Source organism: Oryzias latipes, chromosome 8, assembly GCF_053564925.1.
Source record: "Oryzias latipes strain Hd-rR chromosome 8, Olatipes_Hd-rR_3.1".
Lineage (NCBI taxonomy): Eukaryota > Metazoa > Chordata > Actinopteri > Beloniformes > Adrianichthyidae > Oryzias > Oryzias latipes.
In genome coordinates this window covers 21,253,122-21,267,911 of record NC_136244.1, presented here as the reverse complement: position 1 = coordinate 21,267,911, position 14,790 = coordinate 21,253,122, and the positions used below count along the sequence as shown (strand labels likewise).

Here is a 14,790-nt window from a genome sequence, read left to right as displayed (position 1 = left end):
CTCTCCTTACACAAAACCTTAAAAAAAAAACTGCAGGTAAACAGGTGCAATAAATCAAATTCTCCTCCAGATCATGTGACATTACAACAATGACGGCTACACTCACTAAAAGGATTTATTTGTACATTCTTCACAAATAAATCAGTTGGTTCTTAGCACAACAGGTCACAAAGTAGTGGCACAAAGAGATGCTAAACCTGCCATGCTGAGGTGATTGAAGGGTTAACGCCCTGTGAAACTAAAACAGTGTGATGTCTTACTTGAAGGGAAGAGAGAATCCACACACGTCTTGCTGAAAGGTCAAGTGCAGCAGTGAGTGTGGATGAGGTGCAGCTTATTCAGATCATTTTAGCTTTTTTTTTTATGTTGGATGATGGCAGCACATTAGAGCAACAGGTGGAGGGATGGCAAATTATCTGGATGGGTAAAAGTGGTCCAGTGTCATTGGGATGAGGGGAGACCCTTACCTCACCTCAACTAAACAGAAAAAATAATGCGTTACCGTAAGGTGAAAAATTGGGCCAGTAAACGCGTCACTGAGAGCTCCAATTATGAATAATCACTTAATGTATCTTCTCTGAGCTCAATGGAAATGCTTCTCCCACCTCCTGTCTGGTCTCCTTTAAACACATCTTCTCAGTTTCCCTCTATAAATACAAAAGGTGCCGTTTCCAAGGTGACAACTCCATGGAGAATTGGCCACCTAAATTTCTAAGAGGGTAAACAAGAGAGTAAGAAGAGGTCTAACAGTAATCCAGTCACATCCTGCTTGTTCACGTCAGTCCTTAAGGAAATGCTGTTGAACAGCAGAGAACAAGATTCACATTTGATCTTTGACTACATGTCAGTTCTTAGGCATTTGACAGCACAAGATCGCCATCCAGTGAGGACGAAGGAAACTGCAACAACTGACATCTTCAGGAACACATTAACAAGCTAAAAGATGAAGAAATATTAGTGAAAAGAATCCAAAAGTGCCATTTAAAGTGTTTATAAAAACATTTACAACAGACTTTTATAGAGCTCCAATGAAGAGGCAGCTGAAGCGTGTACAATAAAGATTCTCTTTATTATAGTGCATTTATCAGATGTTACAGAATGAGTTATAAAAGAAGCAAAAAGGCATTGAAGAAATAAACGGCAGCATGTGACTCGTACAGAAACAAATGAAGACGTCACAGCTGAAAAAAAATCATGAAAAAACATGGCGAGAATTACGATTTACAAGATTTTATCAGGTTCTTTCAGTAAACTCAAGTGTAGCTTTTTAGAAATACCAAGACAGACAAAGAGAGATTAATCATTCTGTTAGTAATCAAAGAAACATCAAAAATGTCCAGTTGTAGAAAAATAACCAGGTAACATTTAGTTCTCCGAGGCTTTTGGCCTGCTCAGTTTTTTTGTTTTTTTTCCAGATATTGTTTAGTTTAAGACCTCCTGCTAAGACCTCCGGGACAAAGAAAAATAACAACATTCGGACCGGGTTAGAATACAATCCTAGCTTGGAACTGTCTGCTGGTGTAGAGCAATGAGGAGCGCGATGGCGTGCGAGTTCGCTGCAAAGGCTGCGGCTTTCTTCACGCGAGCCTGTGGTGTGAAAGCTGATGGTTCAGTGCAAACAAACAAAATAAACTGAAGCCATAAAGAAAAAAAGGAAACAGTCTGCAGCGATGACTAATCATTTTCAGGACAACCATCAAGCACTAATGATGTGGTCAACTGCATTTTCTGTGTCCTCGGGAGAGAAAAAAAAGCTGAAAAAAATACCGCCCACCACACAAAACTGAACTGAACACTAAGAATTGTTCCTGGAAAAAATATAAACTAACATACTGGTCCCTGAAGAAAGTAAAGCAAACCCCTGTCAGCTAATACCGATGCCCACTGGGCCACAGATGGATCAAAAGTAACATAAAATCAATAAAAATAACTATAAAAAAACAAGAACCTAAATAAGGAACTACTTACAACTAAAAAAAAAAACGTTTACCAGTAAAGAAAGAACCAGAACAACTTAAAAAGGAGGCTGGCTGAACTGAAATCCACACAAACAACCATAAACCATGCTGAAGATACACTCTCAACATATGGAAACCAATTGTCGCCATTTTCTGATCCATTTCTTGCACTTTGGGGGGGAAAAAAGCGACCCATAGCTGACATGAGATGTCTCTAAAGGTGGAAAGGAAGTTAAACCCATCAAGGAATCGCTGCCATATTAGGTTAGCATTTGACCATCAGGGACTTGTAGTACAGAAGACGAGAAAAAGGTCTGTTTTGATCTTGGATATCAAAACCAGTACCAAACCCTGCAGAACGATCTGCCACTGTTGGCCTCCATGACACTTTCAAATACAAAAACGGAATCATCTTTTGGTTTTTTTGTCTGTTGACATTCCTTTAAGAGCACGTACAGCCTCGGCGTCGTGTGTTGCTTTTTGCGTTAAACTACAGCACCCTGACAAAGAGAAATGAGGTGAACGGGAGCAGACTGTGTCGAAGGCACAGCAGGGAGACTCCCAAGAAGCTCACACATGCAAGCACACATGCATTCATTCAAAAATACTTATCCAAACACACAAACAGTACATGGATGAAGGGCCGCACTGGCCAAAAGGTCCAACCGTTCAAAAAAGAAAAAAGAAAAGAAAGTATGTAGAAGAGAAGGAGATATCAGGACCAGTGCATTCCCCCAACAACGCTGCAGAAGGAGCTGACGGATGAAGAGGTAATCAATCATTTGGCGTTTTTTAGCTGGTTCGAAAGCCAGTCCAGACCCTCATAGAGCCCATCTCCGCTTGTGGCGCATGTAGCCTGAATGTACCAGTTACGGTGGCGCAGGGAGTGCAAGCACAGCTTATCTGTGATCTCTGCTGCGTTCATCGCATTTGGAAGATCCTAGAAGAGCAGTAGATTCACCATTTAGGTTTCATTGAACCAAATTATTCTTAAAAAAACAAAAAAATGACAGTTGAACGAATAATTCACCTGTTTGTTGGCAAACACCAGCAGGACAGCATCCCTCAGCTCATCCTCAGCCAACATTCGCATCAGCTCCTCCTTGGCCTCCCCGACTCGCTCCCTGTCGTTACTGTCCACCACAAAGATGAGGCCTGCAAATGAAAAACACTGCGGTTGGAATCCGAATATTTGATCAGCAGAAGTGTACAGTTTGAACGAAAACAGAAACCCTGTCACACACCTTGTGTGTTTTGGAAATAATGCCTCCAAAGTGGCCTGATTTTGTCCTGACCGCCAACATCCCACACTGTAAAACTGATGTTCTTAAATTCTACAGTCTCAACATTAAAGCCTGCGAAAGGGAAAAACAGTTTTATTTTCTTATATGTATATTAACAACAGTACCAGGATAAAAGACTGTAAACTGTGCTGGACTCAATAACTCACCAATGGTTGGGATTGTAGTCACTATTTCTCCCAGTTTGAGTTTGTACAGGATGGTGGTCTTTCCGGCAGCATCCAGACCAACCATGAGGATCCTCATCTCTTTCTTTCCAAACAATCCTCGGAAGAGGCTAGCGAAATTCCCCATCTTGGCTCACCTGCAGAGATAGAAGCAAAGCTGAGAGGCTGGATGTGTCAAATCTGATGGCTACAGGTGAACGACAGCAAGGAATGGTTGTTGCGTTTGTTGCAACAACCAGGAAAAGGACTAACAGTATGACACTACACCTTTCTTAGCATTAATTAGTATCATTTCCATGAGGGAAAGCATTGTTGTTTTTCTAATAACTCAAATTTACATAACCTTAATACAATAATCAATGAGTAATTAAATCTGATCTTAAATGAAGTGCATCAAAAAACTGAGCAATAAAATAAATATGAAGTTGGTTTTAAAAATCTATTTTATCCTCAACTCCTTATCTTAAACCAACGAAATAAAAATAAAAACAACACAAAGGGTCACTTTGTGCTGACCAGGAATTCAGAAACCCTTACAAAAACAATGGAAATCTGCTTAAAAAAAGACACTTTAAAACCAAACTAAATAAACTCCATTCTCTCTAAATAAATATTAGTGATATCTTTTAGAAAGTCAAATAAAAGTAAAAAAGAAAACCCCAAAATTGCCAAAAAAGAAGTCAAAGCATTCGTTTTCTATTAGGTTTGAAAAATGTGCTTATTTTGATGGTATTACATAAAACATTGATGGAATTTTGTGTTTGTTTTTGGTCATTTGGGGGTTGATTTAACACAGAGGTTAGAGTCGCCGATTTATCGCTGTTCTCTCTTTTTTTTTGCGTTGGTGGAGTTTTGGTCATATAAAAAGGTTTTTATTGCTTACATGTCATGTAAATAACCACGTCTTGCTGAACGTACTCTTATTATGAAATCCAAACCACCACTAAAATAAAAAAATCAATTTTAGAAACATTTGCTAGCTCGATGCCCAACCTTTCCCCGACCCCTGATGGAATGCACGTACGCACATGACTTTTCTGATGGAGGGGGAGCGCCGTGTGAGCGGAAGAGGGAGACTGAATGAGACTACTACGATCACGCGTGGCTGGCTTAAAAGTGACATCCATGCAGGTTGTAGGCCTTTTCCATATGCAGAACAAACATATGCATTTATATTTCATATAATTATTTCCCGAAACATCCTGTATAGCCGATTCAGCCAGCCAGTCATAATGTGCTATTTAATAAACGGTAAGCATCGCTTTGTCAAACAAATGTTAAAATGATCGTTTTACAAGAGTAATTTCCCTATGAAACAGGAATGTAAATATTAAAAAGATGCCAACAGTAACCCTAAACTCTGAAGTAATCATGATAAGGATATGATATTCACTAAAGTTGTTTTCTTTTTTAACATAACTACATAAAACTCTGGGCTGTAGTTTTCTACAGTTCTTTTCACTTTACCAGAATTCAGTTATCTTTTAAAAAAAATATACTTTTTCAGAATTTATTCCGATTTCTTTAACTTCCAAAAACATGCATTTAAAGACGAGCTGCATTCTTTGGTCCGGTGATTGCAGATGTTCAATCACTAAATTCATTCAGAAAAAGCAATAATGCCCCATAAAAAAAGAAATCATTAACATTTTCTGAAATCTCCTATACTTTATACGAAGCAAATTATGCATTTGTTTAAAAAGAAATAGTTTTAGTTTCTTTACATCCAAATAGAAAATAGACTGCAATGTCATCCCATAAATTGTTTCTGTTATATAATTAGCATTTATAATAATAGAGGCCTACAAGCAATTCATTTTTTAAGCCAGTTAGAGAGTGATTGATTTTAAGTTCAAAAGTTATATTTGGATTACAGTTTTAAATTGGTGTTTAATTAAAGAGAGACTGTATTTCTGTGAATGACAATGAGTCAGTGTTTTAATATAAAACCAATTATGCGTCATCCAGATCACACAACACACAGAAGGCCTCAGTCATCAGTGTAAAGCTAACAAAGCGATATGAACAAACAGGGAGCAGCCTGAAGTGTGTGACACTTGAGTAGATTAAAAAAAAAAAAGAAAATAATGGTAACGCACAAAAAAAGTGAAGTGAACAGCACAGACAACACAAGGTACCAGCTAAGTTAACCAGAATATTTTTCAAATTGAAACAGCTGAATGGCAAAAACATTTATAAGATAGCATTATAGTAAATGCCAGAGTATTAGCTACAAAATTGTTTTGATTATTTTTTGTAACTACTACTAAATCAATAGATTCTTTAAGGGTTTCATTCAGTCTTCAAGGAGGAAGTGCAAGATCCTAAAAAGTAGTCTTTAAACAGGACTGACAGGTTCAAGTGACAGCGACTTGATGGTATGTTCAGCACACACAACATTATTCAAACAAACTAATCAACTGACCATATTTATGTTTTAATCACTAACGTATGAGAGTTCCTGTTTAAAATCCAAGAAAATGAAGACATTTTGTAAGAATTCTTCCATTAAAAAAAGCGACCAACTCTAAGCTTCTCCATAATAAATCTAAACAATCATTTAAAAAAAATCAGCAAAATAACTTATTATGAGGTATTATTGCCTTAAGACGTTTTAGACACTTTTAATGTATTATTAATTAAAATTATCACAGGAAATATTTGTCCTATACCTCCTAGTTTTGATTTACCATTAGTTGATGGAAAGCTTAAGTTTATTATACAGATATCTTTTAAATCAGACTACCCTAAACTTAGTCAGCTGACTACCGCTCATTCAAGTTCAATGGTGATGCGTTCAACGTCTTACCGTATTTTTTTTTTTTTTTTTTTGCCTCTTTATGGGTTTATCAGTACTGCAAGAGATTTCAAATATTCATCAAATGCAAAGTAAGATTGGTCATCACACGAAAAAAATATAGTCATTAGAAATGCGAAAATATGTCATAGAATCTGAGGGTAAAATCTTCACTGATGACGTTAATAGATTAGCCTATTAGCGTAAGACGATTTACACACCAACGAGAAAATCAAGAGAGAAACAGTCGCAGACGTTTTTGTAATGAATTTACAAGAAAGTGTCTTTTGTTTGGCTAAAATAATGTATAAATCCTCGCGTTGAAATTAAATGAATCATCCTTGGCTTGGGAAACAAGCTACCGAACTTAAGTCTATTTTCAGTCTTATTCGGTCTAAAGAGGCACCAATTGTGGGAACTTAAACAAAGTGACCTATTTTAATTACTATCGAGTCTGAAATGGATGGAAAAAATAAATAAAGCAATAAATGGGGGAATGAAAATCTACCTTTACTGACGTTTCTCGAAGCGTCTTCACTGCTCCTTCGCAACAATAAAATGGCGTTTTCCGGTGTCTCCTTCGTCATCACATCCTTCTCCGGTTTTTCTTCTTCGTCTTCCTCAACTTTTCTGATGTTTACAACAGCGCCACCAAGATGCGAGGCGTTTTCACGGAAAATATCTGATCCGAGAAGGGAAAAAGTAACCTAAGTATATAAATGAATTTGTTTCTCTCTTGAGGGTAAAACGGAATAAATCATGCTTAAATACGGTTTTCGGTCTCAAATGTGTTAATAAGAAACAGTCAAAAGAATCCAGGAACTATTTAGAAAACAAAATGTACTGATATTAAAATATATAAATTTTCAAAGTCTTCATTAGAAATCCAAACATGAATTAATTAATTTCTGTTTCTACATTATTTTTTAATTCAGTTAGGCTACTACTAGGAAAATGTTCAGAAAAATGACTTTGTTGAAAAAGGATGTTGTACATGTGTAAATAAACGAATCAAACAAGATGACATATATACGACATATAATATAGAAAAAGAGCAAAAAAGGACAAGTTGATTCAATGCTGTAAACAAGTAAAATCACATGAAAGTTTTAAAAAAAATTAGCTATGTGGAAAAGAGGTTACACATAACTACATTTTGTTGTAGGCATAATTTATGTTTCATACAAAATTATCCTTTACAGAGATTAAAAACTACATTTACAGATAAAGAAATTCCCAAATATATGTAACAGAAAACATGTCACAAAAAATAAAGAAAAGAAAGATATCTTCATGGTTATCTGGGAGAGAATTGGAGAAATAGTCATGTTTCACATTATTTTTGGTCTGGAAAATGGCAACTATTATCTTTCATTCTTCACTAGAGGGAGCTCTGTCCAAATCTGGAAGACAAAGAAGAAATTTGATTGCAGCCAAAGACCCAAGACTTCAATCAGATTCTGCATCCTGTCTTTTACTGCTGTTTCCTATATGTATTTTTCACATATAATGATTCATTTTGTTTTCAAAAACGGTACATGGCGAATTAAACCAAAATATCACCATGTTACAATAACTAATAACTACTAACATGGCCTGTCAGACCAAACCTGTATGGACTCCTTATGGAGATTAGAAGGAGAGGTTTAGCAGCAAGACAGACAATTAAATGTACTTTGAGTGATCAGCACAAGAGTTATAAAACTAAAGTTCTGACAGCTAAATCCCCGAGCAGAATCTAACAATGTGTTAAAAACCAGAAACATCAGCAATTTGCAGGAGTTAATGTAGATGCTGATAAGTCTAGAAAGGCTTGTGGGGGATATTCTAAACTCTGGACTCCATAATTATACAGTTAAAAAAATCATTTAAAAGCAGGAAAGAGCTAGAAGTAAATCTAAATGTGCTTTAAAGTCTGCTTCAGTACATCAGAAAATTGACCAAAAGGTTTGTCTTAGACTTTGGGCTCATGACATTTTAAAACAATACCTTCTGTTTGATGCAGGTGTGTGGTCGGGCCGAGGCTAGATTTTTGGGAAAGTTACCACAATGAAACCTATTTGCTTTCAAAAAGTAGATAACACCTGACAGATTTTTAGATTAAACGGAAATTTTCAATTAAAAAAATCTGTTTTGAAAAGACAAACTCATAATGAAAACTGTAAAGCATGGTGGTGGAGGGGTCATGATTATTATATCAAATGTTTATCAGATAAGTTAAAGTGGCATGCTGCACAGAATTAAATAAGTAACACAAAAAATATATCAAACTGAAGCAAGACAAAAAAATGTTAAGATGTAAAACAAGTAGCGAAGGCTGGAAATTCAACTGTTTCACACAGCAAATTAAGATTTTGTTTGTTTTGTTTTATTTTTTGACAAAATTTGCGTCGGTGTGCAACGCAATAAAGCAACTACACACTTTAAAGCATTCCCTCCTTCTGTGTAGTCAAATAAACTTAGTGGCTCCGCAGCTCCGCGCACCTGGGTGGTGTCGCTTTGGGAGGGAACAAACATTATGCTCAGACTCCAATAAGGGTGCGGCACGATGATGCATCCTCCTCCAAAAATCCTGCCTCCCTGCAGACCGCTGAGCCATGCGCACCAGGCTGAAAGTCTGTGTGCGTGTGGGGCCCCTTAAAGAGAAGCGCCGAGCAGACGGCTCAGACTTTCCCACTTGAAGAATCAGCGAAATGAGGAACAGCGCCAACCCGGCACCATGCGCTCCAGGCTCCCAAGGACCGCCTGCATACTGCGAATCATTGCACTTTGCATCCTTCTCTCGCACGCCGCAGCTTATTTTGGGTCAGATATTTAACTTTTTCTGCCAGTGAATTGTGTTTGTATCTGTTGGAAGTTTTAGCCAAATTACGCACGCGTAAAAGCGGAGAAGCCTGAATGTCTATGGAGGTGAAGCCATGTCGGAGCTTTTTCTCTATACGCATTTCATAGATGAGCCAAAAGTGTCATTTTTATTTTTTTCAGAACTAAAGAAATATTGTTATTTGAACCTTTCAACCGATTTGAAGGATATATTTTTTTATTTTTGCGCACCAAACTCTGCGCGCGCAGAGAATACGAAGAAAGAACAAGAAGGCTTCTCAATTCTTGAATGTTTTAGCTTTAATACGTATATCTCCACTTTTTAAGTAGACTATTTTAACATGGTCTTTGAGATGATCAATTCTTATTTATCACTGTGAGATTTTTTTTAGGTCGATGAAATCTGTTATTTATTCCAACGTCTTTATTTCTCCTCCTGTTTTCTCTCCTCTCTGCGCAGACTGACAGGCCGGGAACCTTTGGTGTTTTTACCAGGTCCTTTTTCCAATGACGCTCCAACAGGAAAGGCCCACCTGAAGCAGTGCGAGCAGATGACTCTGACCAGGCGGCAGAAGAGACTGTGTCGCAGGGAGCCTGGTTTGGCAGAGACGCTCCGGGAGTCTGTGCGCTTAAGCCTTCTGGAGTGCCGCTATCAGTTCAGAAACGAGCGCTGGAACTGCAGCCTGGATGGCCGAGGGAGCCTCCTGAAAAAAGGTTAGCCTTCCCCTTAAGCCTTTAATTTAAAATCGCGTTGGCTTTACTCAACTTGACCACAGAGATATTAATGGGCAGGAAACCGCTTCCTGCGGGAACAAGCTGGATTGCTTCTCAAACAAAGTCTGTGATTTTCTTTAATCCATCTTTAGATTTGTGCGTTTTTGTTTCTCTCCATGCAGTCGCTATTAAATCAAGGATGTTGTCTTTGTTTTTTTATCTAGCTGCATGTTTAAATGAAAACACACACATGTGCAGAAGCTGTTTTGGTAAATAGTTTAAAATAGTAATAGACAAATCTGTTTAAAATCAATTTTCCATCCAGGGTGGGTTTCTTTAATACTTCTTGGTTAAACAAGATCCCCTTTAATTCAATAAATTCCACTATAATTAGATTTTTATACAAAATTTTACATCATTAACTTAAAATATTTTGACTTTTTTGTCTCTTTCTTTTTCCTTGTGGGTGTTTTTATTTTTTTTATTTAGAAGATTTAATACTACTAGTGCTCCAAACCAAGCATTTAAAAAAAAAAACTGTCCCTGAATTTGTTTATCTAAAAGCACCTTCTGCTTAATTAGATGCAATAATTGATTGTCTTCCTTTTGGAAGAGGGTCAATACATTCAATTAAAAACCCCTCCAGATCTGCTGTGCATGCAAAGTGCTGTCGGATCTTTCGAGTTTTATGAATATAGATATCAATGTGTGGGAGAACGTGAACAGGTCAGCACAGAGGTAATGAGAGAGTAGGAAGCCACAAAATGTGTTGTGGTGAAGAACGCTCAAGCCCTGTGGTTATTTTTATCTCAGGAAAGTGCCCATTCCCAGAGGAAAAGGGTGGCGTGATTACCCACTTTCATCTGGGAAAATACTTAGTCAAAATAATAATTAATTAGATCAAAATAAACCCCTGGTGAGGAATCTGAGTGGAGCAAATACCAGTGCACAAACAAAATGTCTAAACTTGCAAGTTTTTGTCAATATTTTCATTTAAAGTCCCAAACCCTGGTCTAGAAAGCAGTTTTGCTTATTTTTCAAAAAATATTACACATTTTTAACTCAAATCATCAATCAATCAGAGTCTTTTTGGATTGGAAATGACCAGTGAAGAGTAATTGTTTTTATTGAGACCTTTAATCTCCTTTCCCCCCCAGCTTTCAAGGAGACTGCCTTCCTGCTGGCTGTGTCCTCTGCAGCGCTAACCCATGCCCTCGCCAAGGCGTGCAGCTCAGGACGCATGGAGAGGTGCACGTGTGACGATTCCCCCGGCATCCAGCATCGGGAGGCGTGGCAGTGGGGGGTTTGTGGCGACAACCTCAAATACAGCACCAAGTTTCTGAAGAAGTTCCTCGGACAAAAACGAGTCAGCAAGGACCTGCGGGCTCAAATGGAAGCCCACAACATCAACGTTGGCACACGGGTGAGTGTGACGTCAAATGTTGTTCAGAAAAAACAACATGTCTTTTACGATGAAGCCTGAGGCAGCACCACTTCAGCCGCACTTTGCTCAATTATCAGGGCTGTTATTTAGCATGGAAATTATACTCTTAACACACTAACATGCATCAGAGGTTTAAACCCCACCTGTATATTTTTGAAAAGTGCCAGTCAGACAACCCCACCTCCCAATTCCAGTTAGCTGCCATGTTTGGCTTGGGTGGGTAATGCAAGGAGACAAGGTGGCTGCTGGGATTGTTGGAGCCAGGTGTTTTTAGGCATGATAAAGCTTGCTGTGCGGGCCAACAGAAAATTAAAGGTCTCGTGTCGGAGGGAACGATTATAACTTTGGCCGTTTTCTTTTTTTTTTTTTTTTTTTTGTAAATATACGAGCAAGCATTTCTTTCCACTAACTGGATCACTGCGCTCTTCATAAATCCACTTAATGTTCGTAACCACCATTCCGACGCTCCAAAATAGCAATCCTCAGGGTGTTAACCTGCACCTCACACCTTGATGGTCCTAGTGAGTAAAAAAAGGTTAGAAAAAAGAAGAAAAAACATAACAGGAAGGACTTTATCTTATCTCATCAGAGCTGAGTTAAAAGTTTCCCATCATTGTGGCTGAAAAGAGACTTGGAGTCACGTTAACAAAAAGCATGAAGTGGTTGAGGTGTCCTCAGCTCGCAGTAATGGTCCTCAAAAGCCCCTGAGGGGTTCATACCTGCGCAGGGAGGAACTGAGCAGAACTTTTCAACCTAGAAGTGGCCTCTGGCCCTCTGCGTTTGACCTGTCTCTGGCCCCAGCTGCCCTCGGTCTGACTGATTGCTCTCTCATCACTGACCATCAAGCTCAGTGAACTATTAACCTGAAGCAGGAGACCCCATCCCGGGCCACTGTTGCATCTTTTCTGCTCAAACAGAAATTCTTTATTAATGTTTTCCATGAGCAGGCTCATGCTCGAAACTGGGCGTAGATACTCCTGTCTGGGTTGCAAGTCGTCTTTGCCTCAGGCTTGGCGTAAAAAAAGAAAGGGAGAGAGGCAGACACAGCTAGTTATGGAAAAGCAGGGAAGAAAATAGCAGGAACTGTCCAGATGAGAAATGAGAGCTGAATGAAATACAGCCAGCTCAACTGTCCTCCTCAATCCAATATGTCAACATTTTTGACTGAGGTGAGCTTCAGGCACGTATCTACAGACCAGCACCCTAAAACTTTACCCCCCCCCCTCCCCCCCCCCCCCATGCAGGAAACCACCTCCCTTTGTCAAGATAGACCCCACAGATAAGGCGCCAGGTAATGAATCAAACTGAAAGATTTTTTTTTTCTCCCCATCGTTCTTCTTAGGCAGTGAAGAGTGGTCTGAAGACGACTTGCAAGTGTCACGGCGTCTCCGGCTCTTGCGCCGTACGGACTTGCTGGAAGCAGCTGTCTCCTTTTCATGACACTGGGCGGCTGCTGAAGTACAGATACGACACCGCGGTCAAAGTACTGAGTGTCACCAATGCAGCCACAGGGGAAACAGAGCTGGCGGGCCCTCGCCGCCACAGCCAGAGTCCTCGCACAACTGACCTGGTCTACCTGGAAGACTCCCCCAGCTTCTGCAGGCCCTCCAGGTATTCACCGGGCACAGGTGGGAGGTCGTGCGCCAAAGACACAAGCTGCCAGAGTTTATGCTGCGGACGTGGCTACAACACGGCAATGCACCTCACCAGCCTGTCCTGCCACTGCCAGGTGCGCTGGTGCTGCCATGTGGAGTGTCAAACGTGCGTGAGGGAGGAGGAGAGGTATACCTGCAAAAATGCTTAAATAAATGGCGGTGTGACACAAAAACAACAGACTTGGAGATAAAAGAAAAAAGAATGAACAATGGACCCAGACAAAGACACATTTGAACAAGACAAATCGGCCTTAGATGTTTCACTAAGGGACCTTCAACTGTTTGCTGACTTGCATGCTATATTAGGAGGAATATAGGAGTGTAATTTGTACTTGATAATAATCACCATATTTTACAGCTTACTGTAGGTGAGGATGTTTTCACACTTCCATGCTTTTCTCTGGTTGGATGCACTGAAATCCTGCTTTTGCTCCCCCTTTTTTGGGGGAATCAAGCTCTTCAAACAGAAACTGGACTGGATGCAACCGGCAGTGCGGCATCAAACCACAACTGCCTTTGAAACTGACTTTACTGTTTTGTAATTCCCCTCCCACATTTGACTATTTATTGTGCTAGTCTTTGTGTCTGTTATATTGCTGCTTTACACGTTAAATCCTGTCATCAAGTGATGCCAAAGAGGCTTAAGTGGACTTGAGAGGAATTTACCTGTCTGTCTTTCTGACTGCTGTTTTCTGCTGTGGAGAACTTAAAGGTTCTTTTCTGAGTAAAAGCACTTGAGTTGCTCTGTTATGGTTTTTTGTTATGTTATAAAGTGTATTGTTCTAAAGATATATGCCTTGGCCGAATCACTGGATGCTTCAAAGGGGTTCCTGATATCACTGACGTACAGAACAATACAATTGCATGCATTAACAGGGTTATTGTGTAAACAAAGAAGCTGGGTTTCAGTTGAGCTTATGGAAATCTCTATGGAAATCTCTACATAGACTGATGTGTGCCTGAGCAGAACAAAGGGAAAGGTTAACAGTGAAGGAACACTGTCTTTAAAAATCTGCTTCATGCAGGAGCGCACTAGATCCGCTCTCCTTTTTTTTTTTTACTTTAAAGTGTAAAATTGCCCAACTGAACGATTTGGTCTTTAAAGTCTAAATTAGCCACATCTTTGTTCTGTGAGTCTTTGAAGAGGGTCAGTCATGCTCCCTATTTTCCCCTAATTGCTAATCAAAGAAAATCACAGTGTTTACTCCTCTAATATCCAGCTCTATGTCCATATGTGCAGGTTAAAGGTGCAAGTTGAACCCCAAATCACAACAACCTGTAGACTTTATGTTTTAGCAAAGAGATTCTCAGCTGGATGTGAATGAAAAGTCACACTGGGGCTCCAGGCGTCTGACATTGTGGAATTATAATTTTCTACCTCACTTCAACTTTTGGCAAAAAAAGAAAAACGGAAAGATTTATGAGCTATGCAGAGCTACCTTCTCTGTAGATACATGTCTCTCCCTCTGCATCCGTCTTCTATATCATATTTTTGCTGTTTGTACAGGTCCTGTGAATGTGTTGATGCGCACGACCGATCGATGTTTTAAATCTTCACACTTTTATTTAAAGCAAATAAGAAATAATAAAAAAGGTGTACATTTGTAAGTCCTGCCTGACTGCCACGTTTTTAGTCACGTCGCTCGCTCACTCATCCACGTGCCTGAAACTCCGAGCGAAACCGCTTCCTGTCGATGACGCCCTCCCCTCCTCCTTTTCATGTGAAACCTCGGAGGTCTTGCAGCATCACCCAAAGCCACCCAGTAAAGCTCAAGAGGGGTGGGCACACGTACAGGTGTGGTGCCTCCGGCTTGAACACCAGCTATGATGACAATCATAATGAAGACGATGATAAAGGTGATGACTTGAGGGAAAACATTTGACCCCGCAGCATCACTGCAAGAAAGTTACGACAGAGCGTTTTGTGGCCG

General features: G+C 39.5%; 2 protein-coding genes across 3 annotated transcripts; one reads left to right on the top strand and one right to left on the bottom strand.

Moving 5' to 3' along the window:
- Window positions 1-1,050: 1,050 nt before the first annotated feature.
- arf2a (ARF GTPase 2a) lies at window positions 1,051-6,878 on the bottom strand. 2 transcript variants are annotated; one of them, XM_020705173.3, is made up of 5 exons: window positions 6,742-6,878; window positions 3,409-3,563; window positions 3,203-3,313; window positions 2,989-3,113; window positions 1,051-2,898 (listed from the first exon to the last, which is right to left on the bottom strand). In XM_020705173.3, exons 2-5 carry the CDS (start codon window positions 3,551-3,553, stop codon window positions 2,737-2,739), a joined length of 543 nt encoding a protein of 180 aa, XP_020560832.1. In that variant the 5' UTR covers window positions 3,554-3,563; window positions 6,742-6,878; the 3' UTR covers window positions 1,051-2,736. The 2 variants fall into 2 exon arrangements, with proteins under 2 accessions (XP_020560832.1, XP_004071361.1); XM_004071313.4 differs by having other exon boundaries at window positions 6,732-6,877.
- Window positions 6,879-8,741: 1,863 nt separating this feature from the next.
- wnt9b (wingless-type MMTV integration site family, member 9B) lies at window positions 8,742-14,467 on the top strand. Its single transcript, XM_023957440.2, has 4 exons — window positions 8,742-9,028; window positions 9,507-9,760; window positions 10,918-11,183; window positions 12,547-14,467. Exons 1-4 carry the CDS (start codon window positions 8,943-8,945, stop codon window positions 13,006-13,008), a joined length of 1,068 nt encoding a protein of 355 aa, XP_023813208.1. The 5' UTR covers window positions 8,742-8,942; the 3' UTR covers window positions 13,009-14,467.
- The last annotated feature ends 323 nt before the right edge of the window (window positions 14,468-14,790 follow it).

Bases quoted from the DNA above. Each gene is read 5' to 3' on its own strand.
- arf2a (XM_020705173.3), bottom strand. From the start codon at position 3,553: ATGGGGAATTTCGCTAGCCTCTTCCGAGGATTGTTTGGAAAGAAAGAG. The intron at 3,314-3,408 runs GTGAGTTATTGA...TCCCTTTCGCAG, and splicing joins GACTACAATCCCAACCATTG to GCTTTAATGTTGAGACTGTA. The intron at 2,899-2,988 runs GTGAATTATTCG...CTGCTCTTCTAG, and splicing joins TGGTGTTTGCCAACAAACAG to GATCTTCCAAATGCGATGAA.
- wnt9b (XM_023957440.2), top strand. From the start codon at position 8,943: ATGCGCTCCAGGCTCCCAAGGACCGCCTGCATACTGCGAATCATTGCA. The intron at 9,761-10,917 runs GTTAGCCTTCCC...TTTCCCCCCCAG, and splicing joins AGGGAGCCTCCTGAAAAAAG to CTTTCAAGGAGACTGCCTTC. The intron at 11,184-12,546 runs GTGAGTGTGACG...CGTTCTTCTTAG, and splicing joins ACATCAACGTTGGCACACGG to GCAGTGAAGAGTGGTCTGAA.